The 27,499-nt window shown below is 37.8% G+C and overlaps 1 protein-coding gene and 1 long non-coding RNA gene across 2 annotated transcripts in view; both read right to left on the minus strand.

Annotated features, from left to right (window-relative positions):
* Window positions 1-27,499, minus strand: part of LOC141571016 (uncharacterized) — a 40,687-nt gene that overhangs the window by 9,461 nt on the left and 3,727 nt on the right. The window contains exon 3 of the mRNA XM_074329497.1: window positions 12,243-12,596. Coding sequence (XP_074185598.1) covers window positions 12,253-12,596 — 344 coding nt within the window. The 3' untranslated portion in view covers window positions 12,243-12,252. The remainder of the gene's footprint in view (window positions 1-12,242; window positions 12,597-27,499) is intronic.
* LOC141572728 (uncharacterized) lies at window positions 21,213-25,006 on the minus strand. Its single transcript, XR_012498162.1, has 2 exons — window positions 21,609-25,006; window positions 21,213-21,465 (listed from the first exon to the last, which is right to left on the minus strand). It is a non-coding gene; the product is annotated as an uncharacterized LOC141572728 (long non-coding RNA).

Genomic DNA, 27,499 nt, shown 5'->3' on the forward strand with positions numbered 1-27,499 from the left:
TTGCTATTTTATCTAAGAATTTCTTGTTTTGTTTTGTTTTGGGTATCTAATCATATTGGTTCCAAATACTGTTAATTTTACTTCCTAAGAGTCATAACTCACATTTCTGTTTTGTTGTTTATTTTATTAATCAGAAGTTCCAAAGCCATGTAATAGTCATTTGTGTTACTGTAAAATTTTCAGCTATATGTATAAATAAAGCCTAATAAGGTAAAGAAGCTGGAAAAGGGCAGCTCAATAGAGTGTATAGGTTCCTGTTGGATCTGGAAGGGAACTCAAAGATTTTAAGACTTGTAATAAGCCAATATGCAAAGTACAGCATTCCCAGTTTTTAAAAAATTGGAACAGTTTTATATGGGTCAGTGAACTGAGATAATACCCTCCCTCAATCTCTCCACACTCCAACAACTAAAGAGTTAGATCATAGCACAGTAGGGGGCTGATTGGCTCCAACTGATTGTTTAATATTTTGAGCAGCAGTGATATTAAAGCATAATAATTTGACTGTGGGATTTGCAACTTGACCCCTAGTGGGACATAATCTCAAGGAAAGAAAAAAAAAAAAAACAGCAAAAAAATCGTACATTATCTTTATTGACCAAATTGTCAGTAAAAATTCTGAAATATTATAGTATTCTAAAAGGAAGGACCTAGATTTTTAGCAAAAAGAAAATAAAAACTATAAAATCAAAGAAGTAAAACTCTATATTCCTAAATTTGAAGTGAAAATATCAGTATGACCTCATAGTGCATTTTTCTCGTTAAAAAGGGGCATTTCCTAGTTTTGTGCACTAAAAAAGCTCAGAAACAGTGAACAACCTCATAGAAATAAATACTACAACTACCCAGATTGTGGTCTCCAGGGCTTCTTAGGGAAATGGTTGATTTGAGATCTGGGGCAAGAAATGTATAAAACGAGCCTGAACATCTCGTCATACCAAAAAGTGAGGAAGCTTGATAAGACATGTCAAAAATGACATATCAAAGGACATGCCAACCTGAGGAGGTTCCTAAATTTGAGCATCAATAAGAATAACTGCAATTGATCAAACACATCAAATATGTTAAAATCCATGAGATTATAATGATACTTTTTAAATAATTTCATTGCTCACCTTTAGAAGACGTTAGTGAGCCAACTTATTCTGAAAACTGGTCAATAAAGGGAAAGAAACAAGCATTTAGCTTGTCTTTTATGAGCTGTAACTCATAGTGATTAAATACTTGAGGTCAAGGATATTATAGAAATAGATATTATAGAAATAGTCTAGCTAATAAACGATGAAGAAAAAAATATAATTAGAATATTACCTTTTTGTAAACACCGATGGCAATAATGGAACTAGGCAATTATCAAGGATTGTAAACATAAAAAGAATGACAACTGGACATCACTCTCCCGATAGAAGTACTTATTACCCTTTATAAAGTGTTCTTGACATCCCCCCCCCCCACCAAATCAAACCAAAATCAGATCAAACCTCTAGCCCTAACTAGAAGTTTACAGGTGGTGAAGGGAACAGAGACACATGTTAATTGCTGCCACAGGAATGCAACCAAATCCAGATGTGGGAAACTCTTTAGGATGAACAATCCAGTTTCTTCCAACAATTATGTTGCAAGGAAAACAAAGATGAGAAAAGGGAGATGAGAAAAGCATAAGTTAAAAGAGACTTAAAGGACATATAAGCCAAATACAATGTGAAGACTTTGGGTTCTGATTTAAACAAACCAATTGTAAAAAAAAAAAAAAAAATCGGAAAATTAAACACTGGATATTTATGACATTAATGAATTATTTTTAACATTTTAGGTGTGTTAATGGTATCGAGTCATTTTCATAAATCTTTCCCTTTAGTGATAAATACTGAAATATTTGCATATCAAACACTATACCTAGACTGCTTCACAGGAATCCAGCGGGGGCAGAGGTGCAGAGGAAAGTCAGTGGAGAAGAGATGCGACAAGAGTGGCCACGAGGCGCTGACTGCTGTGGCTGGGGGACGGGTCACTGTGCTAGTCTCTCTACTCTCCTGCAAGTTTGTAATTCTCCGTAATAAAAAGTCAACAAAAAAGTTAAATTAAAAAAAAGGTTAAATTTAATATTGTCCCTGGAGGTTACACAATTAAAGTCCTCAGTTTTACAAAGGGAAAAAACTGAGATCTAAAGAATTAGGAAAAAGTAAGGACTTTGGACTCTCACTATAGTATAAGCTGTTTGACCTGAGGCAGGTAACTATACTTCTCTGAACCTCAATTTAGTAATCTGTGTAATAAAGCTAATAACTCTTGTCATGTAGAATTTTCTGAGAATTAAAGGAAATCATACATGCAAAGTGCCTAGCAGTGAGCGGGGTAGATGCTCATAAGTGGCAATTGTCACTATCATACAACACCTAAGATCACAGTTTTAAGTGCATAACCAGCTCTAGAGCACAGGTTTCCTGATGAGTAGTTATGTAATGTTTCATTTTTCTGCAGTTCTGTAATATTTTCTTTTTTGAGTAAGAGACTTTTTAATAAATTCCAGTTGTACTTAAGAAAAAAAGAGAAACACCTGAATGGAAATTAACTGGCAATTGGCAAAAAGAGATTTTATCTGAAAAAGATTTATTTTCTTAGATTGCATATGTCTTTGATAATGGCAAAATATCTAGTTTCTCACCTGACAGTTATGGCCTGATTTAATCCTCCCCCAAGTCCACACATGATTCCATTAAATAAAACAACGTTCCTTTAGGAGGCTTTTTAAAATCTGTAACATGAGGCGCCAGCTGCAACACAACTAACTACCTATGCTAATCGGACCTTTCCAGGATGTCACCCTGCTAGATAGGAGCAGAAATGGGATTAGAACCTAAATTTCCAGGTCTCTATGTTTGGTTTCAGTGAATACACCATTTTCAGATGTTTAAACATTAGGGAGGATCTCTCCCACTACAGTGCATATAACGCACTTCTAAGGATCAAAAATAAGGCCTGTTCAATTTACCAGCATGTGGACAATTTCTTCTCCTTCTCCAAGATATCAAATACCCCTGGCATTTTAAACTTCTTATGATCTGATCTGAGGAAGAGCTCTAAAGCTATAAACATGTACCATACCATAACCAAGTATACGTATTTATTACTTGGTTTGTTCTAAATTTCTATAAGCTTCTTCTTTCATCTTCCCCTTTAATTTTAGAAGCCTTTCATAGGAAAGGCAAAGAGGACAGGATGTCTTTATTCTCTGTACTTCTTCATGGAAGAAAGGGAGAATATATGATGAAATCAATGAATGGAACTGATAAGACTAAAGGACTTTGCCGTGGTCACGCTGGTACTATACCAATAAAAAAATCAATGTAATTTAATAAACACTTACCATTATAGTAGGTGCTGAGATACAAAGATGATTCAGACAATATATCAATTCAGTGTACCTACCCTCAGGAGAATAGATTTTGGTAGGTTACATAGGTAAAAAAACAATTATAATATTATAAAAAGCCAGAATATAACCAGTGAAGAGGGATAAAAATGAAACGCTTTGGCAAGAGAAGCTCTGACAAGAACAGGCAGGCTTTCAGAGAGAAAGAAGAGTGGGACTGGGACCCTGAGGGATCTTACTTCAGCTGACTGAGAACCAGAATTCAAGACTTGTCACTCAAAACTGTTGGTGGTTTCAGTATAGAAAGGAAATGGGAAAGGATATGATGTGTTCTGAGAACACCGGTGTCGCTGCAACTGCCAGCTACAGCTCCCCCTAAGAGTTTCTTCTCGCCCTTTGGAAACAAAATGTAAAAGCACGAAGGATAAAGATAATCAAACCAAATCCAAGTTAACAGAATAACAATACAGGGGATACAATAAGAACAGGACAGTTTCTCTCTGCTCCAGAACACAAGTGTGGCCATTCATTCAATAAATATTGAGTGAGAATCCCCTTGTGTTGAGCACTGTGACAGAGGCTGGGGAAAGGGCAGTGGACAAGAGAGCCGACATGTTCTCTGACTTCACTAAGTTCCTATTCTGACGAGGGAGACAGTCTTTAAACAACTAACTATGTAACTACAACCAAAATAAGCATTGTTTCAGGAAAAGTGCGCGATGCCAGGGAAACTTCTGACAGGGACCCTCCCTTAGTCTGGCATATTAGGATAATTGTCCTTGAACAAGTGACATTTGAGCTGAGCTCTGAAGGAAAAGTAGGGGAGCAGAGGCTGGGGCTTGGGTGGAGGGCAGGGGGAAAGGCTGGTGGTAGCGCCAGTGTGGGAGGCCCCCAAAGAGGGAGAAGGCTAAGTAGACGGGCGAAAGCCTCTTTGCGCCTGGCCTTGTGGGCCCCATGCATGATTTGGGTCATTACCCCTGCACCCCAGGAAGCAACACATTTTTGAAAGGTTATTCTGAGTACAGAATAGAGAAAGGATCAAAGTGAGATAAACAGGGGTGTGGAAAGGCCAGTCAGCAAGCTCGTGAGGCCGGCCTAGAGTCCAGGCAAATAAATGAGGGTGACTTGGACTGGGGTGGAGACAGTGGAGAGAATCCAGAAAGGTCGGGAGGAGAGCACGATCTGAAGAGAGAGAGTGTGGTGGACAACGCCAGTGTGTGTGCGGGCGCGTGTATCCCACCGCAGTGAGAGCAGTCATCTACCTCTATAAGCAGCGACCAGATTTTACATGAACAATTCTACTCTTTTCCTTCATGACAGAAGCCCCACAACTCCCACACCAGGCCCAAGGTTGCACTAGAACTTCAAGCCTCAGTCATTCTTCTCCTAATCCCCACATACAGAAACTGTGCAAGACGCGGCTTGTGGGGTCACACCCTAAGCTTTCTCACTCCTTTCCCAGAATCTTGTGCTCAGCTTTTAACAGACAACAGGCAAAGGTGGTAGGAAGTGATAAGAGGAAAGAGGAAATCTATAACCAGCCAATGAAAACAAAGATGAGTAAATATGGGTTAACTGTACTGGGTTAAATATTGGTACAAGTTCCCCAGGCCTTCCTGTTCTGGGTGGAGATGAAAGCACTCTTCAGAGTGAATGCTAGCTGCAGTCGTCTTTAAGCCCACTCTTATCTGCTGGAACAATATCTAGGACCTGGGCTTGGACCTTGCAGTCACTTAATATTTGTTGAATTGAAGCATCCGTACAGCAAAGTGTAAGACAGGGCTGTCCCAAGATCCTGAGGGCTATATATTCTCAGCACAATTTAGAGTGTCCAATTCCTATCGTTTCATTATAGAAGGAAGTAGGGAACACATGAGAGCTTGGTTACTGATGTGGAAACAGGAACCTTGTGGCATATGAAGTAAGCTCTGGGCCAGGAGTTCTAGTAATAACTAGTTGACCCTTGACAAGTGTGTCTTCGTTTTCTCAGTTTTGAAGCAAAGGTATTATATAACATGGGCTTGAAGTAAAATTTTTAGTCTAAGGTAGTATGCAAAGCAAGGCCCCAAACCTTACATCGATTCGAATGAAGAAAGAAAACAAAGCAAACCAATTATCGAAGGCAACTAGGGAGACTTCTCTGCTACATACATTTCAATCTTAAACTGAGACAGGATCCAAATGCAGATTCCTCTCTCTTGGCTACTGACTAGGAAGTGATTCCTATCACCTGTTTTCATTCATCCCAACAACTATTACTGTCTAAAACAAGTATTCTTTCTTCACTAAAGCCCTGTTTCCCAACAACTTTCCTCACAACACAGGAAACCCAGCAGCTTTGCCAAGGACTTCGGTTTATCTAAGTTGCAACCTTAGCCTCTTAGGGCCCTTACCCAGGGTGGCCAAGCCTCAGGCCTTCTTTCCGGGCTCCTTAGTTTTTTATAACCAATGGAAAAACTTATATTTTTAACTATGGAAATGTATACAATTTTATAACTTCTAATGCATTCTATTCTTTCCATGTGGCAATGAGGGTAGGTATAGTGAGGTTGGCCAGGAATATCCATGCATACCTGCTAATGCAAAGAGTGGCCTCTATAGTCAGTAAAGCTCACTGGATTTTGGTTTACAAGAAACAGGTAACTGAGGCCCTGGCAAACTTAACATTCTAGAGAGGGTGGGGGCAATGGTGGGACCCCTTTAACGTTTCCATCAGGATAGAAGTTAAGAGTCAGTGGTAACATCTCATCATAATCTTATCTGAAGCACCGATGGGCAAGCTTTTCCCCATTTTTCTTTTTCTTTCTTTTTCTTTTTTTTTCTTTTTTTTTTTTTTTCCTTCCTTCCTTCCTTCCTTCCTTCCTTCCTTCCTTCCTTCCTTCCTTTCTTTTAAATAGAAACTCATATGAGAGGAATCAGCAAGCATAGTCCTCAAAGAGGAATTTTTGACAAAGAGATTTTAGATAAAAACAGAATTATCAAAAACCAAATTTTCAACAACGGGCCTTTAGACATTGTATAATTCACCTTCTTCATAACAGATAAGGTTTTAAGCTGCTTCTTGAAAGGGCCATAGAGGTCTTGCCAAAGAACAACAGACAACAGTCATTGTCTCCTAGTTCCTTTGGTCAGAAAAAACTGTGATTTCAGGAGACCTTTGGTCACAGATCCTTTCAAGGAATCCTGTAAATGAGGGTTGATATAGAAACATGAAAAATTCTCAGTAGACACAAATTTAAGGAAATGAAAAGCATTAAGTTGGCTTTATCTGGATCACTTCGAGAGGTAGGGTCAGGTGTGAATCTAACTATACTGGTTTGCCCTCTGTTTCTCCAACAGGTTTTCCATGGCAATTCTGTAGATTTTCTGGTTTGTCAATAGTAACTGCCTTTGACTTGGCAACTAATGTAAGTACACTAGACATGAGATTCTAAAGACATAATCACCCTGCTTGGAGGAAGTTTCCTTGTCAGCGTCAGAATAGTGTATTTGGCATCCAACCACCTTCCACAAAGAATCATCTACAACTGCAACGATATGGTATCCATTAGCCATATGCGGCTATTTAAATTTAGTGAAAATTAAATAAAAATTAAAAATTCAGTTTCTGAATTTCAAGTGCTCAATAACCACACGGGGCTGTTGGCTGTCTATTGAGTGGGGCAGTTTAGAGTATTTCCATCATTACAGAAGTTCTATGGGACAGCACTCATCTAGAAGAACCACTTTTTTGTAAATATATCAATTACTGATTCAATTAGTAATTCATCTAAATCAAGACACACTTCCTAAATTCTTTTAGCCTCTACAAAAACAGAAGGAAAAAAGCAAACAATCTCCTCTACGTCTCTTGAAATAATTCTTTGATATTACATTTCTTTTAGGGCTTGTAGTAATTTGGATGGTCTTTCTGTAAATTGTTAAAAAGTTAAAACTATATTCAAAGGTAGCTCAAAGTGAGGGACAGGGGAAGAAGAGGTCCTTATGAAATTTGGGGAATGATCCATATTAGAGACAGGACGTTGTTCCAGAATTTGGAAGGCTCTTGGACAAAGGCCCCTCATAGTTGGTGTGAATTCAGGGATCGAGGAAAGTCCTTTTGTCTTGACTCTAAATAAACCTTTCTCCACCTACTCATTGATATAGGAAATTCCTTCAATAGGGAGGAAAACCTTTTGTTAAACAATTACATATAAAAAAATTTAGTACAAATATTCTTGGAGAAACACATTAAGCGATAAATGATTCATATCTACCACTTTCCAATGGGTTTTCATAGGAAATGGAAGTTCAAAACGCTGGATTTCTAGATTAAAGTGGAACTGGTTGAGGAGAGAAGGATCAGGAGAAAGGTTTGGAGTAAGGATAGGTCAGCCTGGGTATGTTTTAAGGTGTTTTTCTGCATCCAGCAGCACCAACAAAAAAATCTATGAAATCACACAAAAGTTACACTCTGTGAGTTTCTTCCAGAGAGGAAATATGGAAAATTTGAATCTTTCAACAACTATTTGATGCACTGTTCCTTTCCCCTCTTCTCCTTTTCTGAACAACTACCCTCATCATACCGGTTTCCTTATGCTGCTAATCAAAATAAAAAAATTCAAAAACATCTGCTTTGCTACTTTTCAGTTATGCCCAGATATTAACAACTAAATGCCCAAGAATCTGTGTCAACTTGCTCACTGACATTTTTCTATTTAATAGAAATATATATTATAAAATATATTTTATATGTAGATTATATATTATATTATATGTTACATAATATATACATATAAAATATGTATTATAAAAATATACACATTTTCCTCAAGGGATTTAATAGAAGAAAAATATTTTATTTAGAGTGTTAAAAAAAAGCCGCCATAAGCATTTTTCTGCAAAGTTGGGTCTCATGCAAAACAGTTGCCTCTGCACATTTGAATTTTAAGATGGAAGTCCAGGATTTAACCAGCCACAAACATGCATGCACAGGGTTTGGAATTGAGAAACAGTTATTTTCTTTTTTAAAATTTGATAGTTTGGGGTTTTCTTTACATTTAAAGCAGATTTTAAGGGTAAAGAGGGATATGAGGCAATGTCAGTGAGACTAGGAGAGTACTGTACATGTAGTATGGTGAATACAGCAGATGAGGGTATGAAAAAACTTAGAAGATAGCATTGATGCCTCAAGGCCTGGCTCAATCATCTTGACCTTGCTATAATCTCCTGCAGGACTGGATCCAGACAAGCTTGTGAAGGAAGTGAGCCTTGTTTTTGCAGTTCTCCTGGTGCTAATTCCCTCTGCGTAACCTTAAATCCTTCCTAGGCCCCTTACGCAATTTCCTAATCACTCCTAAGGGTTGTTCTCTACCCTATCAGCAGTTCTCTACCCACTCCATGCACTAAAAGCGTCCCAGGCCTTTTCTCCTCTTCCATCTTGGTTTCATTGCCGGAGAACTCTGTCCTGGTGCCTAGTGGTGTCATTGTGTTACTCTGACGGTACACCAGGTCGCCGTATTTATTATCTTTTTGCCCTTATTTGTGAGGAAATTGAGATAGCTCTCTGATATCTTTTAACTCTGTCTGTGTGCCAGCAACTTGGTATGTGAAATCTTGACCTCTTCCCTTTAGGTGCTAACTTCCAAGTCTGAACACCTCCATGTGGTAAAACTGGAACCATCTTGAAAATCAACATGTCTGAAACTGAACTTAGTTTCCCCCAAAACTTGCTCTTCATTTTGTGCTCTGTCAATTCATTTCTTAGTAGACCAGGCTTGATATGTACTCAACTTTATATAGCAAAGCCTAGTTTAAATTTTGCCCGTACCCTCAGATATCTTCAATTCCCTCAAGCAGAGTAGATCCCTCTCCGACTGTGACCTCTGTACCCTGACCACCCTTTGTTTACATCTATAGGAGAGCAAACCACCTTATATCTACGGCTGATCATTTCTGAGGCTATAAATCTTCACCTAACTTTTACCTGCCCTGGCATTAGAGGTGGTGGGTGGGGTGGGGTGTCACTAACTATGGGAACTAAAGCATGTGCCTCAAGTTTAACTAGGTCCTCATTTTGTCCTTAGTTAGCTCTTTCTGATTCTTCCCTGTAGCTGTTTCAATTGTTAGTTCCCGTTCCGCACAGACCCTTACCTTTCTACTTCCTTGGCTCACACTCAGGAAATAGCATTGCCTCCTACTTCATTCTAAAAAATTGAGAACTCTAAGGAAGAACTTCTGTCCTAGAAAGTACTCATTAGGCAAGAGATCGTTTCTCACCTGGCTTGCTTCCTGACTTCACTATACAACAAACTACTCACTCTCTTATACAGCAATTTCCTTCTTTCTTTTTTCTTTTTTCTTTCTTTCTTTCTTTCTTTCTTTCTTTCTTTCTTTCTTTCTTTCTTTCTTTCTTTCTTTCTTTCTTTCTTTCTTTCTTTCTTTCTTTTTCTTCCTTCCTTCCTTCCTTCCTTCCTTCCTTCCTTCCTTTTCTTTCTCTCTCTCTCTCTCTCTCTCTCTCTCTCTCTCTCTCTCTCTCTCTCTTTCTCTCTCTTCTCTTCTTTTTTCTTTCTCTTTGCTTTGTTTTTTTAAGGAGGGTGCAGCTCACAGTGGGTGTTATTCTGGGATCAAACTGGCAACCGTGCTGCTATTAACACCGTGCTCTATAACCAACTGAGCTAACCTGCCACCCCTAATACGGCAATTTCTTTATCTGTAAAATTGGGATGACACGAGTGCCTACCCTTAAGGGTTACTGTAAGGATTAAATGAGACAACCTATGCAAACCACTTAGCACAGTGCATGGCACAGAGTAGGTCCTCAATATTAATTAATGTTGCTATTAACAACTTTCTCCCTCTCTAAGCCTGTCTTTGTTTCCTGCCCAGTAGAAAAGGCTGCCCTCTTTCTGTCTGTAGCTAATTCTAATTCAGCTGAGATTTATCCCCTCCTCCCTGTCTTCTCAGCTATCCAGCCTCACCCCAATTCTCCTGTATCTTAATCTTTCCTTGTTACTTCATTCTTTTCCCTCAGTGGGAAAAAAAGAGGAAAAGTTCAAATCTCCTCATTGTAAACTCACCCTCCTTCAATGCCACATCTCTTTTTCTCCCTTCCTATATTACTCCAACCCTTCGCAGCCAAATTTCTCAAAAGGCCAGTCTACACTTACTGTCTTCATTTCCTCACTGCCTCAATGCACTGATATCCCCTTCCTCCCAATATTCCCTTGTAACATTCTTGCCAACGTCCCTAATAACCTCTTGATTGCTAAATCCAGGGGACATTCTAATGACTTCCTCAGGGGCTCCAATGTTTCTGGCTGACTCCTCCTGGACGCTCCTCTCTCTCTGCTCCTATTTTTCCACTGTTTTGGGTTTCTTTCTACATTGTTGACCAGTTCATCTCAGTCTCCCTTGTGGACTCTTAGTCCATTCCATGCTTCAGTGTCGATATTCTCCTTGTCCTGGGCCCCAGCCCTCTGCTCTTCTCCGTCAGACTAGCAGTGTCCTCACCCACCCAGAAGGTTGCAACCACCATGTTCCTCCTGATGACTGGGAAATCTCTATTTCACACCGGGGTTCCCTACAGGTTTCTTTACTGCAGGACTCCTCTAAGGTGTTAGTGTGCTAATGGACTTTGTAACTCGTTGGGACAGGGAGTGACAGTAGCCAGAGTTTCCCACACTTACTTGGCCTTGGAATCTTGTTTTTTTCTCTTGTTTTTTAATGGAGACTCTCACAGGACTAGTGCTTTGGGAAATACACTTTCGCCAATGATGTCCCTTCCCTACTATTCCTAGTCTGACTTCATTACGTCTCCTCTGGGCGCCCACAGCACCTGTGTATACTTCTATTCTAGTCCTCACCACATCGCACTTGTCTGACTCACTCTTTGAAGGCAAGGATTTGATCTCTTTGTATTCATTGCACAGTGTCTGGCATACAGAGTTTGCTTGAAAATGTCTGAGTGAATGAATGGTAATCTATCTCCTTCTGGCACAGCACAGAATATTCTAAGGCACATTTAAAACTGTACTAACTGAGTGGGACTTGACCCTGAGGGTTGGTCTTGAACAAGCTTGTGTTCTGACTAGAAATGTGAGACATACTCTCTTTCCTCAAGGAAGACAAAATGAATTCAAATCAAACTATCTGAGAATGCTCGTGCTAAGCTATTAGGGCCTGACTGTAAGTACTGTGAGTACTCTGAGTTTGTAGAGATTACTGAGGTCTAGAGTAGTCAGATTTGCTAGAGGGTTTTACACATAGTACGTTAGTAACTGGATTCTTCTGGCAGGAATGTATGTAAGAGTAATTCAGGAGAGGGAGACTGGAGAAAGTTAGATGGGTCAGGAGTGAGGAGACGCAGCCTAGTATAGGCTACGATAGTGGGAATAGTGAGGAAAAGGCAATTCGTTTTCTGGTATAACTTGGTGATGGTTGGAATAGAATTGGAAGGACAAGAGAGAAATCAAGGAGAGCCTTCAGATTTCCATCTGACATTGGGAGAACAGTGGTAGTGCCAGCAGATTTGGAGAAATTAACAACTGTCGGTGCAGCCAATCCAAACTCTTGAAAGTCACAACTCTAGAACATATCAAGAAGAATGTAGAACTAATTACTATGCAAGTCATACACTATAGAGAAACCTTGATTGTAAATTTAAAGAACATATTCAACAAGACAGCAGACATCACTGACTTGATAAGGCCTGTTGTCGTGCGGGAGACCCTGCTCGCTGTGCCATTTGTCGTGCGCGGAGGCCTTCTCACCGCGCCATCTTTCAGGCGGGGCAGCCTGCGGGGTCTCTGCTCCCGCTCCCCACACAAGAACGCAGGATATGGTGAGGCCGAAAAAAACACCCACGGAGCCATAGGTAGGGGAGTCATACCACTATGGTCTCACTGGAGGCTGGGCCCACCGGACGCGTGACCTGCCGACCGCCTTTCCACCAACCGACCGACCGACGACTCTCCTCCACTCTCTCGACCCTGTTCCTCTCTCTCGGCTCTCCTCTTCCGCTCTCCTCGGCCCTCCTCTTCCGCTCTCTTTGGCTCTGCTCGGCTCTGCTCGGCTCCTCGGCAATCCTTCGTAGCCGCAGCAGTTATACCAGCGGCCAATCGACTAACCGGCCACAGCCGACGGCCAATCAGCCACAGCCGACGGCCATTCACCACCTGAGCCAGCACCCTTCCACGTGAGGCCAAGAGCCTGTAAACTACTTTCTGGGGCTCTGTCCCCACACCTGTGGATAAGAATGAGTAATAATTTGTATAAATTTCAGGCTAGGCTTGCTAAAAATGTTATGCATGACAAATCATGAAAACAGTAATGAGAAGTTCATGTTTCTTCACTCATGTGAAATCATTTTGTGATCCACTAATCCTGTTATAGGTAGCAAGTGCTCTTTTTCCCCAGCCAAGGGAGAGGTAATAGAGCAAAACATGTCTTTGACTGTACATGTCTTCAAAATATTTGGTATTTCCATAACTAACCACAATGAGACTTGCTGGAATTGCAAGTCAATACATAACTGAACTACTTGAGCAAATTACTTGAAGGAAACAAAATCAATATGATTAAAAACCCAGACACAGTTTAAAAGTGATGCAAGTAAGATTGGGCTTTGCTGGAAACTCAGGTGTTAGGAATCCTGAAATGGACCTTACTAACTTTCAGTATGACTTTGTGCTCTTCATCTAAGCGTCTTCACCATCATTAAACACCTGCGGGATGCTTACACCCACTCAGAACATGACGAGATGCAGTTCTAGAAGGTCACTTTATTAAAAAAATGGATAAATGCCCATAGATGATTTTCTTTTTCTGGATAAAAAAGCTGAAAGGGGATAATGAATTATTATTCATGGAATTTAGGGTAGGCGATAGTCTGTCCATTTTATACAAACACGATACTTTATCCACTTCTGAACCCCATTCTGTCTATAACACTACCCTGTGTCCCCGAAAATAAACCTAGCAGGACAATCAGCTCTAATACGTGTTTTGGAGCAATAATTAATATAAGAACCAGTCATATATAAGACCCGGTATTATATTATATTATATTATTATGTTATGTTATATGTTATGTTGTTATGTTATGTTATATATTATATTATGTTATATTATATTATACTATATTATATTATTATATTATATTATTATTATATAAGCCCGGTCTTATATTGATTTTTGCTCCAAAAGACGCATTAGAGCTGATTGTCCAGCTAGGTCTTGTTTTCAGGGAAACACAGTATTGCCAATTCAAGTTAAATATCAAAGACAAAGGCAGGGCTGCTAATCTTCTCATTTTCCACCGTATACAACTTTCCTATCACAGCAAGCATCATCCTCTCATATAAGAAACAGGAATACATTTGGAAGCATCATGATTCTTTCCATGTACTGAGATAGTTAGATTCCCTCCTTTCCTTTTAACAATGTTCTCCTAAATCTGCACCCCTTCCTCATCCTAACTAAGAACTCCCAACTCCTTGCTACTTCTACTCACTCTACTCAAGTATCATCTTGAGTTCTCTTACTTTCACCCAGGGAATTTGCAAGCTCACAAACCTCAGCCACCCATCTAGATTATGGCTTCCATGTATAGAAACACTGAATTTATATGTGTACTTGTGTGTTTGTGTGTGCAATAAGCTTTCTAGGTCTGTTTAAAAAGGCTCAATTCTGCCCAGTTGGCTGAGCTTACCTCATGGCTAAGAGAAACATTTATTATGTAGACTTAGCTTAAGTATCGTATTCAAACGTTAAGAACATGCTCCCCTGACCTTCACCAGGGCATTAACAATTCAGACTTCGACTGACCACATTGGGTCACCATTCACAGAATAGTTCATCAATGATCAGTGTCCTTTGGGTGCTGGCCTTGGGTATTTGTATCTTGAGCGCTTGCTCTTTAGGGCGTTATAATTTAAGCCAATGTATCCAAAGTGATATAAGTAGGTGTTATGGGGAAAACCATTCTGTGGGTAAACATACTGTATTATACAAAATTACAAAGAATTTTCAGAACTGTAATAACCTGATGGACAATATGACTTTTCAAGAGGGCAGAATTATAGTGGTGTTTCCCAAATTTATGACAGCACAACCAGAGAAACACTCCCTGTCCCCAGAAGAACTAGCATCCTACAGAATTTACATTGGGAAACGTTAAACTAGCTAAATTTCTGAAGTGGCAGATTCCTGTAAACCACATTCTTCTTTTCTCTTTCCCACAAGAGCAAAGTGCAGAATATGTCATAGACCTCTGGAAAATGCCCAATTGCTGTCTGGGGTTTGACCAACTCTTGGCAGAGAACCAGAATCAGATGTACAACTATCAAACTAGAGTCTGGTCACTTAACTAATTCTAGGATGGAATGCAATAATACTGACTCTTAATGTAATCAGTTCTTATTACACTTGGTTCTTTGGTGTGTGTGTGTGTGTGTGTGTGTGTACTTTACAATTGTATTGAATCTTCAACTTTAAAAATTATTTTATATTTAATTTTCCATTTATCACTCTAGATACCCCAATACTCTAGCTTAAGACTAAAGCCAAAAGCTTTGCCTAAACTAAGGAACAATAATTAGTCATAGACCGAGAAACATCTTATTAGTTTTTCTCCAATATCATATTAAATATTTGTGAGCATTTCACCTATGGCTGAAGCAGACTTACCTGTTATTTCCCTTTATGTGGCTAGCCTATTCTTAGGTAACAAAAAGAACTTATGTGATGTCATTTCTCTTCAAGAAGTCATATTCATTGCTGAGTCAGGAATTGGCACTTCCTGAGGATTAATATACTCTTTTATTAATTTGTTTTAATGTTTGTATGTGTATCAAAACTCAACTAAATTGGGTTTGTCCTTTCCCTTATTTCTAGAGTTAGGAATTACATTTAGCATTTTGCTATGTTTAGGGAGTTTTATCTTCCAAGGTGTAAAATAGAATGACAAATGACAATGTGTACTTATGAATACTGATATTTCTCCAGGACTCATAACTTTAACAGTACTTTTATATGCATTATTTCACTTGATCCTAACAATATCCTACAACATGAACAGAGATTAAGATCCCCACCCAAAAGGTAAACAAGGTGAAGAAAGGTAAGGATTGAAGAAAGAGCAAAAGTTTTGCTTAAGATCATACACTATTTAAGTGGAACAACCAGAACTTCAGTCCATGTTTCCTGATTCACAGTTTTGAGCTATTTCTACAAGGGCAGGAGGTTTTTCTCCCTCTCCAGTACTGTGAGGTGTATACCATCAGGCCCTCATGCTAAATATATTCAGCAATATATTTTTGGCAGGAGGGTGCCAAAAAAATGTATACAAGTGGACACTTTGGTCAATTTTGCTCAGGCAGTAGTTTGCTATAATCAGAAGTTTCTGGACACTGATGGTGACCACTTTGAGCACCTCTTGTAATTGCAGAAGTCAAATGTGACTTGTATTCATCTTTTGTTATTGATCTATATTGAGTACTAAAATTTTAATAGTTTTTTCCTTTCTTAAAATGTGTATACTTTTTTTTTTGGCGCCCTCTGCACATCAGCCATTTCCATCTCCGACCCAACGAGTTTGGCTTTCCACTCCACTTCAAATCAAGACCGACTGTTGTACCTAACTAAATTATTTTATAAAACACCCACCACCCAGAAACTATTTAAAAAAAAAAGAAAAGCAATTATCTTTACATGGTTAATTGTGATCACTTTTCCTTCCCTGTTTGGGAGTATGTGTGAGATTTTCCTCTCTCCCGCTTTATGCTTTTCTATTGTTAACCTTTATATCCATTTTAGATTACATCTCATTTCTTATTTATCTGTCTCTCATCTTGTCCCTATAAAATGACGACAATCCTTTATGTTACTCTGAGGCAATTCATTCTCAAGGTATCAGGGACAATTCCCTGAAATACGAGAGTAATTGTGAAACTCGTTCTTTTTAAATATATGCATATATTCATTTTAATTCCTATGGAAGTCATTGGGGGAGGTCTGCCCTTAGGCAGAACTTGGATAGGACAGGTGACTGATCTTGGGTGTAGGCATATTTTGCCTGACCTCTCCTAACCCCCGTTTAGGTGCCTGGTATTCTTGTGGTATGTCTATTCCTGGCACATCAAAATGTGCTCTTAGGAAAGAATATGATATCAATCACTTATTTGGTGAGTATTTGAGGGTTCTCTTACATGTTTGTATAGGACAAGATTTATTTTCTATACTACCCCAGTTGCCCCCTGCTTAACGCACACATACAAATCATACAAAACAAACTTATATCTATGGTTAAGGCCAAGCCAGTCTGTGGGAGTTCCTCAAAAATAAACATATGAGAAAGGAATTAGACCTACTGCTATGATCAACAACAGATTTTCCCTGGGAAAAAGTGTCTAGTAAAAGGAACCTAGAAAGAAAAACCACATAATTTGGTTGTATAAACATAATAACTCATAGAGCATGAACCACAAGACAGAATCTCTTCATCCTAAACTATGCAACTCTCTGTTAAAGAATAACAAATATTCTATTTTTATTTTGGGGGTGAGGTAGTATAGGTGATTTATTCTTTAGAGTGGTACAAAAAAAAAAAAACTCTTTGAAGAGATACCAGTGAATTATCTTGACAAGAAGAAAATATCTGACAAAAATATAATTCCACATGTTCTGATAACATCAAGAGAAGACTCAAAAAGGAATCTGTACCTCAGAACTGTAGGATATTGAGAGTACATTGGGTTGGGAGGAGATAATGATTAATAGTGACTATTAGACTCAGAATGAATGGTCACATGCATCAAAATCGGTCCATGAAGGAGAGTTAATTTATTATTCAACTGAGCATAAAAATGATTGTATCTCTCTTTTACCAAAGAGCAAAATTATTATAAAGCCTATTTCTTTCATGATAGCTATTATGAAAGTGAAAAGATGTCACTCATCTTTCCCTTTCCTTTCTACTATACCTAAATAATCATTCTTTAGTTTCCACAGTATACTGATTTTAGAGCTACTTTTGAGTGTATTAGTCTAGTTTTGATGAGAAGATATCTACTTGCCAATAGATCACATGCTTTATTATAATCTAACCAACAACACAGTTGAAAAAATATGATTCTATGGTGGACTGTGGAATTTATCTACTATTTCAATCGTTTACCCATGTATGAAGTTTTTGAGTTACTTACAATGGTGATTTGCATTTTGAAAATATGGTAGGACACCCTAAAATATTTTTCAAAACTACTGGTGCTATAAATCAATACATAAGTATTGATTTAGAGATGAACATAGAGAAAGAGACTGCAGCATAACTTTCAATTCGGTATGTATAAACTGCGGCCTACGGATACTAGGAACTGTCAGTTTATAACAATTTTAAACTTGTTGAAGGCAAACAATATACGCTGCAGTGTCTTTCTCTTCTACATGATTCTTTGGTTGGGATGGGTAAGGTTACAAATAAACAAAAAAGCCAGACTATAGCATTTTGAGAAAAATCAGACTGAAGTCCACCAGGAATGGGACTAGAAACCAGGACCTGAGCTTTGGCAGAAGCACACATGACTCCATTTGGGAACTGTGAGAATGAAACAGAACTTAGCAACAATTGCTATCATTTTTATTTTCAGCTCTGGATGTAGATAAACTCAGCAATCCCCTGGTTTGAGTGCTTGATGGGGAATTCTGCTTTTATACAGAGATTTACAGTGTTATGGTATTTTGAAAGTTTTAAATGATTGGAAATTACCATTTGGCTACCTCTATGGTAACAAAACCATCCCAGATGGATTGTGGTCAAACTTCACTTAAAGACAACCCTTGCAAATCCATTTTCATAGATCTTATCTCTAATATTAAAGCATTATTTCTCTTCTTCTATCCCACATGTAGTAGCCAGTTTCCAAAATGGTCCCCAATGATCCCAGCTGCCTGGTAGTCATATCCTTGTGTTTTCCCTTCCATGAAATACTAGGTTTGGTCTGCATGACCAACAGAATAAGGTAGATATGATGGTATGTTATTTCCAAGACTAGATTATAAATGCCCATGGCTTCTATCTTGGGCACACTCTCATTTGTTTGCTCTCTTCTTTCTCTGTCTCTGTCTCTCTGAATACTTTGTGAGAAACATGTCATGAGGACACTCAGGCAGTCTTTGGTGGTAAGAAACTGACGCTGGCTAACAATCTGGTGAGTGAACTTGGAAGTGGGCTCTTCAGCTACAGGTAAGCCTTGAGATGAGTGCAACTTCATAGGAGATCCTGAAGCAGAAGCACCTGCCTAAGCCACTCATGAGTTCTTGACCCTCGGAAAGAGTGCGAGATAATAAATGTTTATTGTTTTAAGCTGCTAAATTTTGAGGTGATTTGTTAGCCAGCAACAGATAAACAACACATCACAACTGTATTGACATGTGAAATACTGGTTACATTATGTTCAAGAAACGACCTCTTTTGCTGTCTCTGCAGATGGCAGTTAATTGCTCACCAGTGATTTTCAAGGTGCTTTGCAAAGCTACTGCAGAAAATAATTGGCCTGATGATGTTACCTGATGGAGTTCATTCAACTCGTGGAGGATAAACATATTACTCTAAGGTATCTATTAATATTTACTCACATTGGTTAACTCGACCTTCCAATTATTACAATTGCTGGATGGTTAAGTAACACAATGTGTTCCATAGCTGGTTTTTTGCCTTTTTTTTTTTTTCTTTTTTATCATTCCTCACTTTCAAAAACATGGGTTAATACCAGTTTCCATCGATACTGGAGAAATCATGGCATTAAAGTTAAGGACTAGTTGAAGCTGCTAGGACCACTGATCAATTTTCATTTATGGAGTGACATTACTAGCATATTTGATCTTTGAATATTGGGAAAGGTCACGCATACTAGGATTTCCCCCCCTTCTTTACACTTTCTAGGTTTTTTATAATCTGCATTGATTGTTTTGAAATAGTAATAAAAAAGGAAAAGTTAAAATTTTAAATATAATTCATAAATTTTTATTACGGAAAATTTGAAACATACAAAATTAGAGCGTATATGAGCCTTCATGTAGCCATCACCCAGCTTTAACAAGGCTGATTTTGTTTGATCTACTCTCCAATCCTCTTGCTGCCTCCCTGCTCACAATGGATTATTTAGATGCAAATCTAAAACATCATATTCTTTCATAAGACAAAGTAATTTTAACAATCTCATTTCAAAGCTGGAGCAGTTGTTCTCACCAATTGGGTCTAAGGAAATGTGAGTTAGCTGAAATGTTTTTATTTTAGGCAAGTTGCATAACTGGCCATCAACCTATATTTTATGATTTCTCATAAGGTAAAACTGAATTTTCACACATTTTAATGGAGGTTTTATGTCTTCACATCCTGAACTCTGGGTTTCTGCAATGTTTTTCCTGACATTTTAAGATCTGCTGGGGAGCTGGGAAAACCGTAATTTGGTTACAATAAACAAACTCCCTCAACTATGGAGTAGTCTTTAGAAAATTATGGTTAGAACTTGGGATGGTGCTTCCTATGACTACAAATGTACTTGTAGTTAAGGTGCAAAAGGGCAGACCAGCGGGTAGCCACTGAAGGCTGCTTTTCCTGACCCCTAGTGCTTTAGAAGCAGCACCAGGAACCAGCATACAAAGTGGCTCATTCACTCAAACATCTCCGCCCCTTGCAGAGCCCCTGGTTGCTGTGAGGTCTCGCTCTCTCCCTGATTATTGTTGCATCTGGCGTCACGTTTTTCCAGCTGGTGCACTTCTTCCCTGTAGGAGGCTTCTTGACGGTCATCCCTCTACCATCCTCCTGCCTGCTCTCTGGAGGCTCATCCTATGACTCTACGCCGGCAACTTCTAACCTGAACCGCGATTAAATGGTTTTAAAAACTGCTTATGGATCATATGCTCATCATAAATAAAAAGTGTTAGAACTGACTATAATTAAATTTTCAGTAATATGAATTTCAACTCTGCCCCCTCATACATGAATTGGATTTGGAAATTTGATTTTAAAATGTAGGAATCACTTTCAAAATGTGACTTATGAAATTAAAAATATATATGTTGCAGATAGAGCATACTAAAATATGAAATTATGCCTTAAATATTTTTGACAACTTTGTTTAGTGGCATTGCATACTACTTCTTTGTGGCAACAGCATTAACTACTTTTAGCATCCAGTTATCTAGAGCTTCCCTAGCAATCATTTTAGCAGACATCTATAGAAATACTCTAAAGCAGCAGTTCTCAAGATGAGATCTGGAAACCCTTGTGGGTCCTTGCTGCTCTTTCAGGGGTCAGCAAGATCAAAACTATTTTCATAATAAAAGTAAGAAGTTATTTGGCTTATTTGCTCATGAGTGTAAAGTGGAGTTTTCCAGCAGTGACATGGCATGTGCTACCTCAACAGATTGAATTTGGAAGCAGATACGAGAATCCAGCTGTCTTGTATTAAGGGTGATAGGCATTAGATCTGCAAAAATGTAATGGCATTTTATTCTCTTTTTTTCATGGAAAATACAGTAATTTTTAATAAAAATATATTTATATTAATATGTATTGATTGGTTTATCATTCTTTTAAAATAAATTGAAGAAATATTTTAAATACTTTTCAATTTTAATCTCTAATATGGTATAGATAGGTGGGTAGGTAGATATAAACATAAACAAGGGTTCTTTAGGGGTATCAATTTTTAAGACTATAAAGGAATCCTAGAGAACAAAAAGTTAAGTTTACTTAAAAACTTAAAAAGTTTACTTGAGAGTTTACTGCTTCAGAGTACTAATTGATAAATATCAAATCTTAACTTCATATGTTCCAAAGAAAATAATACATATATATATTTTAAAGATTTTATTAGGGAAGGGGAACAGGACTTTATTGCAGAACAGTGTGTACTTCCAGGTCTTTTTTCCTTTCCAAGTCAAGTTGTTGTCCTTTCAATGTTAGTTGTGGAGGGTGCTGTTCAGCTTCAAGTTGTTGTCTTTTCAGTTTCAGTTGTGGAGGGCGCAGCTGAGCTCCAGGTCCAGTTGCTGTTTTCTAGTTGCAGGGGGCACAGCCCACCATCCCTTGCAGGAGTTGAACCGGCAACCTTGTGGTTGAGAGGACGCATTCCAACCCACTGAGCCATCCGGGAGCACAGCAGCAGCTCAGCTCAAGGTGCCATGTTCAATCTTAGTTGCAGGGCGCACAGCCCACCATCCCTTGCGGGAGTTGAGGAATCGAACTGGCAACCTTGTGGTTGAGAGCCCGTGCTCCAACCAACTGAGCCATCCCAGAGGCAGCTCAGCTCAAAGTGCCTTGTTCAATCTTAGTTGCAGGGGGCGGAGCCCATCATCCCTTGCGGGACTCAAGGAATTGAACAGACAACCTTGTGGTTGAGAGCCCATTGGCCCATGTGGGAATCGAACCGGCAGCCTTTGGAGTTAGGTGCATGGAGCCCTAACCGCCTGAGCCACGGGGCCGGCCCCCCGAAAATAATTATTTTAAAGTGACTTTTGACTTTGGTTTCCAAAATACTTGCATATTTATCATTTTACAATAAATCAGAGAGGTAGGGCATCAGAAAATATTCCTACCTAAAATATGAAGTAATCAAGACACAAAGAACTTTAGTTTTTAGCATAAGTTAGTAGCAGAGCAGTAAAAGAACATAAAGTACTTTCAACTTGACCCCAATGATTTGGCTAATTAAGTCAGTTTCTCCTTACCCTATATACATTAGTGTGATTGTGACATCCTGAAATAGAATAGTATAACAACAGAACACAGAATCATCTCTAGCCACTTTCACATTAACCATCTTCACTTAGCAGCTAACTCAGTGCCTTTTACTGGAGCAGACAGCTAACCACAATTCAATGCTTTCCTGTCATTTAAAAATACTGTTAACTTCTTTTTGTAGAAGTTCTTTAGGTCTTTATCATTTGCTGGTACAGCTTGTTTTTAGGACTGCCAACAATTTCTCAGGTATCCCTGACAGGCTGACTTCCTCTTCAGAATGAATTCCAAAGTAGTGGTGTTTACAGGCTTGTCATGCTAATCCCCTGCTCAAGAACTTATAATAGCTTCCACCACATCGAGTTTTCACTTCTCTGATATGCTTTCAATGTTCCCATAATTTAGTTTTATATTACCTATTTAACCTTATTTCTTTTCCTAATATGGATTATCTTTTTCCAGAAGGCTGTCTTCTTGACACCAGCCTTACTCCTATTTCTATAACAGCCCTTACAATTTATTATAGCTTTGCTCATTAATTCTTTAATACACCTGTGAAGTAGTCATTACTATTCTGATTTTACAGATAAGGAGCTAAGCCCAGAGATATTAATGTGACAAACTCAAGACAACACATCAGGTCAATGGTGAAGACAATCTTAGAACCCGAATCTGTCTGGCAATGAGGCTAGTGATCTTACACCAAATATATTAGTACGTCAATTAAATTTAACTGGGCTAAATGATCCAGGATTTTATGCTTAGACTGCTTAAAAGAAAACACCTAAATGCTGTTTATAAGAAACACATTTAAAATATCTGGCTACAGAAAGATTAAAAGCTATAGGATAGGAACACACACACACACACACTTACACATAGTATAGATAAATTTTAAGATAAGCATTATAGACAAAGAGGGACATTTAGTAATTTTAGAAGGTTCAATTTATCAGGAAAATATAATTTGGACATATCTAATATATAGCTTGAAGGTATAGAAAGCAAAAATTAGCAGTACAGGAAAAAGAATAAATCCATAATAGTGGGAGAGTTTAACATACTTCAATAACTGATAAAATAAGTTCACAAAATACCAGTTAGGATATAAAATCTTGGAACAAGATAACCATTAGGTCAGCCATTTGTATTTGGGGAACACTGTACCCCAAAACAAGAGAGAATACTTATTCTTTTCAAATACAAACTATTTGGAACTTAATAATAATGAAAATACTGTTATTAAAACTTGCATGAATGAAATTAATTGATTAGAGAGAAATTTATAGCCCTAAATACATATATCAGAAAACAAAGACACACACACTAAAGTCTGAGAAATCAACGAACTAAGCATTCATTTCAAGAAATTAGAAAAAAAGGTAGAAGATAGAAATGACAAGGAATATTAGCAGAAATTAATTTTAAAAAGCATGCATATAATAGGATCAACAAAGTCAAAAGTTGGTCCTTTAAAAAAGTAATAAAATTGATTAGTGCCTAGCAAACTGATTGAAAGAGAGAGAGAGAGAGAGAGAGAGAGAGAGAGAAATAACTAACGTAGGGAATGAAAAATGGGACATTACCACAGATCCTACAGACATTAAAACAATAATAGAAGATACTTTGTCAGTAAATTTGAAAACGTAAATGAAGCAAACAATTTGCTACAAAAAAAAACACTGAAAAACTGAAACAAATAGAAATAGAAAATCCAAGTAGCATTAAACTATTTAATCCATAAATAAAAACCTTCCCATAAAAAACCTTGAGTTTTCTTTGGTGAATTCTTTTTTTTTTTTTTAAGGAGGGCGCAGCTCACAGTGGCCCATGCAGGGTTCGAACTGGCAACCTTAGTGCTACAAGCACCACGCTCTAACCAACTGAGCTAACCGACCATCTTTGGTGAATTCTAACAAAAATTTAAGAAATAATGATGAGTCTTATATGATAAACTCTTCCTGAGATTAGAAAACAAAGGAGTCCTCACTAGCCTGTCTCACGAGGCCAACAAAACCTGACATGTTCCTGTTAGAAAAGGAAAATAATAGACCAACTTTACATATAAACACATATACAAAATCTTAAACAAAATTTTGATACTCTATATTCAGTAATATATAAAATGGCCAATATATCATGACTAGTTTGGTTTATGCCAGCATTGCAAGGTTGGTTGAACAGTGGACAATTAATCCATGTAATTTACCATACTAACAAAATAAAGGAGAAAAATCACATTATTTTCTCGACAGATGCAGAAAAAACATCTAATAAAACTCAAAATCCATTCATGATGAAAATTCTCAGCAAACTAGGATTTGAAGGGGAGTTGCTTAATCTGTTAAAAGGTTTATTTTTTAAAAAGCAACCCACTTCAAACAATGATGAAATGTTGAGAAATTTCCTTTTGAAATTAGGAAGAAGGAGATGGGTCCACTATCACAACTTCTATTTAACATTGCATTGGAGGTCCTAGTCAGTTGGATAAGATAAGGAAAAACAGTACTACACAAGGTTTGTAAGGGAAGAAAAAGAAGTACAAGGGCTGTAAAGGAAGAAATCAACTGCTATTATTCACAAATGATATATGTAAAAGATCTAAAAGAATATGTATACAATAGTTAAAACAGTATAATACTGGCCTAAGGTAGATAAATAGACCAATGGAATAGAGAGCCCAGAAATTGACCAATGCTATATGAACACTTGATTTATGACAAAGGTGGCAAAGTAGAACAAGATCTCTCCAACAAGTAGTGCTGAGACAACTGCATACTTATATGGAAAAAAGTGATCTACACCACAAACAATCAATTTCAGGTAAACTGTAGATATAAATATGAAAGAAAAACAATAAGACCTCTAGAAGTAACACAGATTTATCCATTACACATTCATAAATGATGCTATACAAACACACAAAAAAGGTACTTGACTGCACTAGTAATCAGGGAAATGCAAATTAAATCCACAATAAGATAATAGCATATAATAGCTAAAACCAACGAGACTGGCAATAACACACGTCAGAGCAATGGGAACTCTCATATGGTGCTGGGATGGTAAGTTTTGTACAATTCTTTTGGAAAACAGTTGGGCATTTCATTATCTATTAAACATACGCATACTCTATGACCTAGCGATTCCACTCTTGGATGGCTACTCAACAAAAATTCATCTACATGTCCATCTGGACATATGCAAGAATGTTCATACAAACCTATTCACAATAGCCCCGAACTGGAAATAACTCAAGTGTCCATTAATTGTAGAATAGATAAACTCTGGTATATGCCTTCAATGGAATACTACATATATATATATATATATATATATATATATATATATATATATATATATATTGCAAAGAAAATGAATGTACTACAACTACATGCAACAACATGGATGAATCTCATAAACGCAATGTTGAGTGAAAGAAATCAGACACAAAAGAATACTATATGATTCCATTTATATAAATGCAAACAAATAAGGAATGCACGCTAAATTGTTAAAACCATAAAGAAAGGGGGATCAAATATATGGTGATGGAAGGAGAACTGACTCTGGGTGGTGAACACACAATGGGATTTATAGATGATGTAATACAGAATTGTACACCTGAAATTATGTAATTTTACTAACAATTGTCACCCCAATAAATTAAAAAAAACCATAAAGAAAAACAGGAAATGCATATCATAAAACTCAAGACAGTAGTTACCTTTGGCAAGTAGGGAGGGTGAAGTGATTGGGAGAGGGCACAGGGGGATCTCTGGGGTGCTGGCAGTGTTCTATTTCTTGACCTAGATGGAAGTTACAGGGTGTTTGATCTGTGATAATTTCCACATTGTTTCACTTTTCTCTGCATTATATTTTATAATAAAAATATGTAAAACTGCAAGATTTCCTTTATTCAGGGATCACTTAGAAGCTCAAGGAGTGATGAAAATCAGTAAAAAAAAAATTGGTGCATGTTTTAGGAATTAACCTATCCTATTTAGACTTCCTGTGCTTCATTTTAGAAGAGATGTCATAAATGCAAATAAAGGTCACTCCATTTAAAATTCCACATGTCACTGGTTCACCCGTTTCTGTGCACGTGGTAAGCTCTCCATGGATATGGGTTTATCAAAGGCCAAGTGTTCCAGAGGTTCATTGAGGCCCTCCTGAAGTTTTGTTTTTTGTGGGAATCATAAGCATCTCAATGGACCATGCTATAAGTGAAACATTCATTCTTCTTAGGTAGCATGAAATAAATTTCAGGGCACTCTGCTTGGGCTTTGTTCTTGTAAGTGGAAGGGGTAGGAAACCTTTCACTAAGGCCAGCTGCATCACACTTATTCTACCCAATAGTATCAGTTTTTTCCCACATATATCCTAACTTCTAATTAGCCTGATTATATCATATAGATGAAGTGTTGGCTTTAATACTTTCTATGTCATAGCGCATAGTAATGAATTAGGTACATAACAGACTCTCAACAAATGCTTTTACTGCCTATATGTATTTTATTACACATATTTGAAATGTAATCAGTAGTTTTTCCACTGGTCTATAATTATGGTTTACATCAAACTTTTCATCACCCAGAAGGATTTTTTTTATTCTGTTGATATCTGCAAATTTTATAAATTTGGCTCCTGAGAGCTGGCAAGAAGCACACCCCTACTTCAGTTTGGACAAGACTAAAGATGTCAGTTAATTACATTTACATTTAAAGCATGCCAGTCATGGTAGACTGAGCTCTCTGAAAGTCCAGCAAAAATTAATAGACCTGTTTCATTCCAAAAAGATTCAGTGTTGCTTATATAGTATTTTGGCAAAAAATCTACTAATTTTACATGAATGGAAGCAAACATGCTAGTTGGTGTTTTAACACTATTTCTAGTAACATCTAGAAAGGGTGTGGGAAGGTCGATGACTTAGAGTTGCTGAATTCTTGAACTTGAGGAGCCTTTCTTCTTAGAGCACTTAGCAATTTACTCCTACTCCTGTCCCTTTTCTTCACTGCTAGTTAATTTGAAATAGTCAATGACTTCCTCTAGGAAGAGCACACTGGTTAGAAGCAGCAGCTAAACAGGAGTTGGGCTCAGTGATTGTAGAGCAAGACTAGATATTTAATGCTGAACTAACTATCTCTTAAGATCTGGAGATCCGACATACAAATCAAGTCCTCCTATTGCCTGAATTTTTTCGTAACTAGTAAAGAGTTCTTTTGTATTAGTCAAATAACTCCTCAAATGTCTTAACTTTTTCACAGTCAGTGGTAGAAAGAAGGTGATTACTCAGAAAGGAGGTGACTTCATTGGGTTTGGAATCCTTATGGTAGTCCTTTTTCTTATCATTTCCAAGGCATCTCTGAATTGGACATTACGCAAAAAGGAACTTTACACCTGAT

Source organism: Rhinolophus sinicus, linkage group LG01 (genome assembly GCF_036562045.2).
Source record: "Rhinolophus sinicus isolate RSC01 linkage group LG01, ASM3656204v1, whole genome shotgun sequence".
NCBI classification, from domain to species: domain Eukaryota; kingdom Metazoa; phylum Chordata; class Mammalia; order Chiroptera; family Rhinolophidae; genus Rhinolophus; species Rhinolophus sinicus.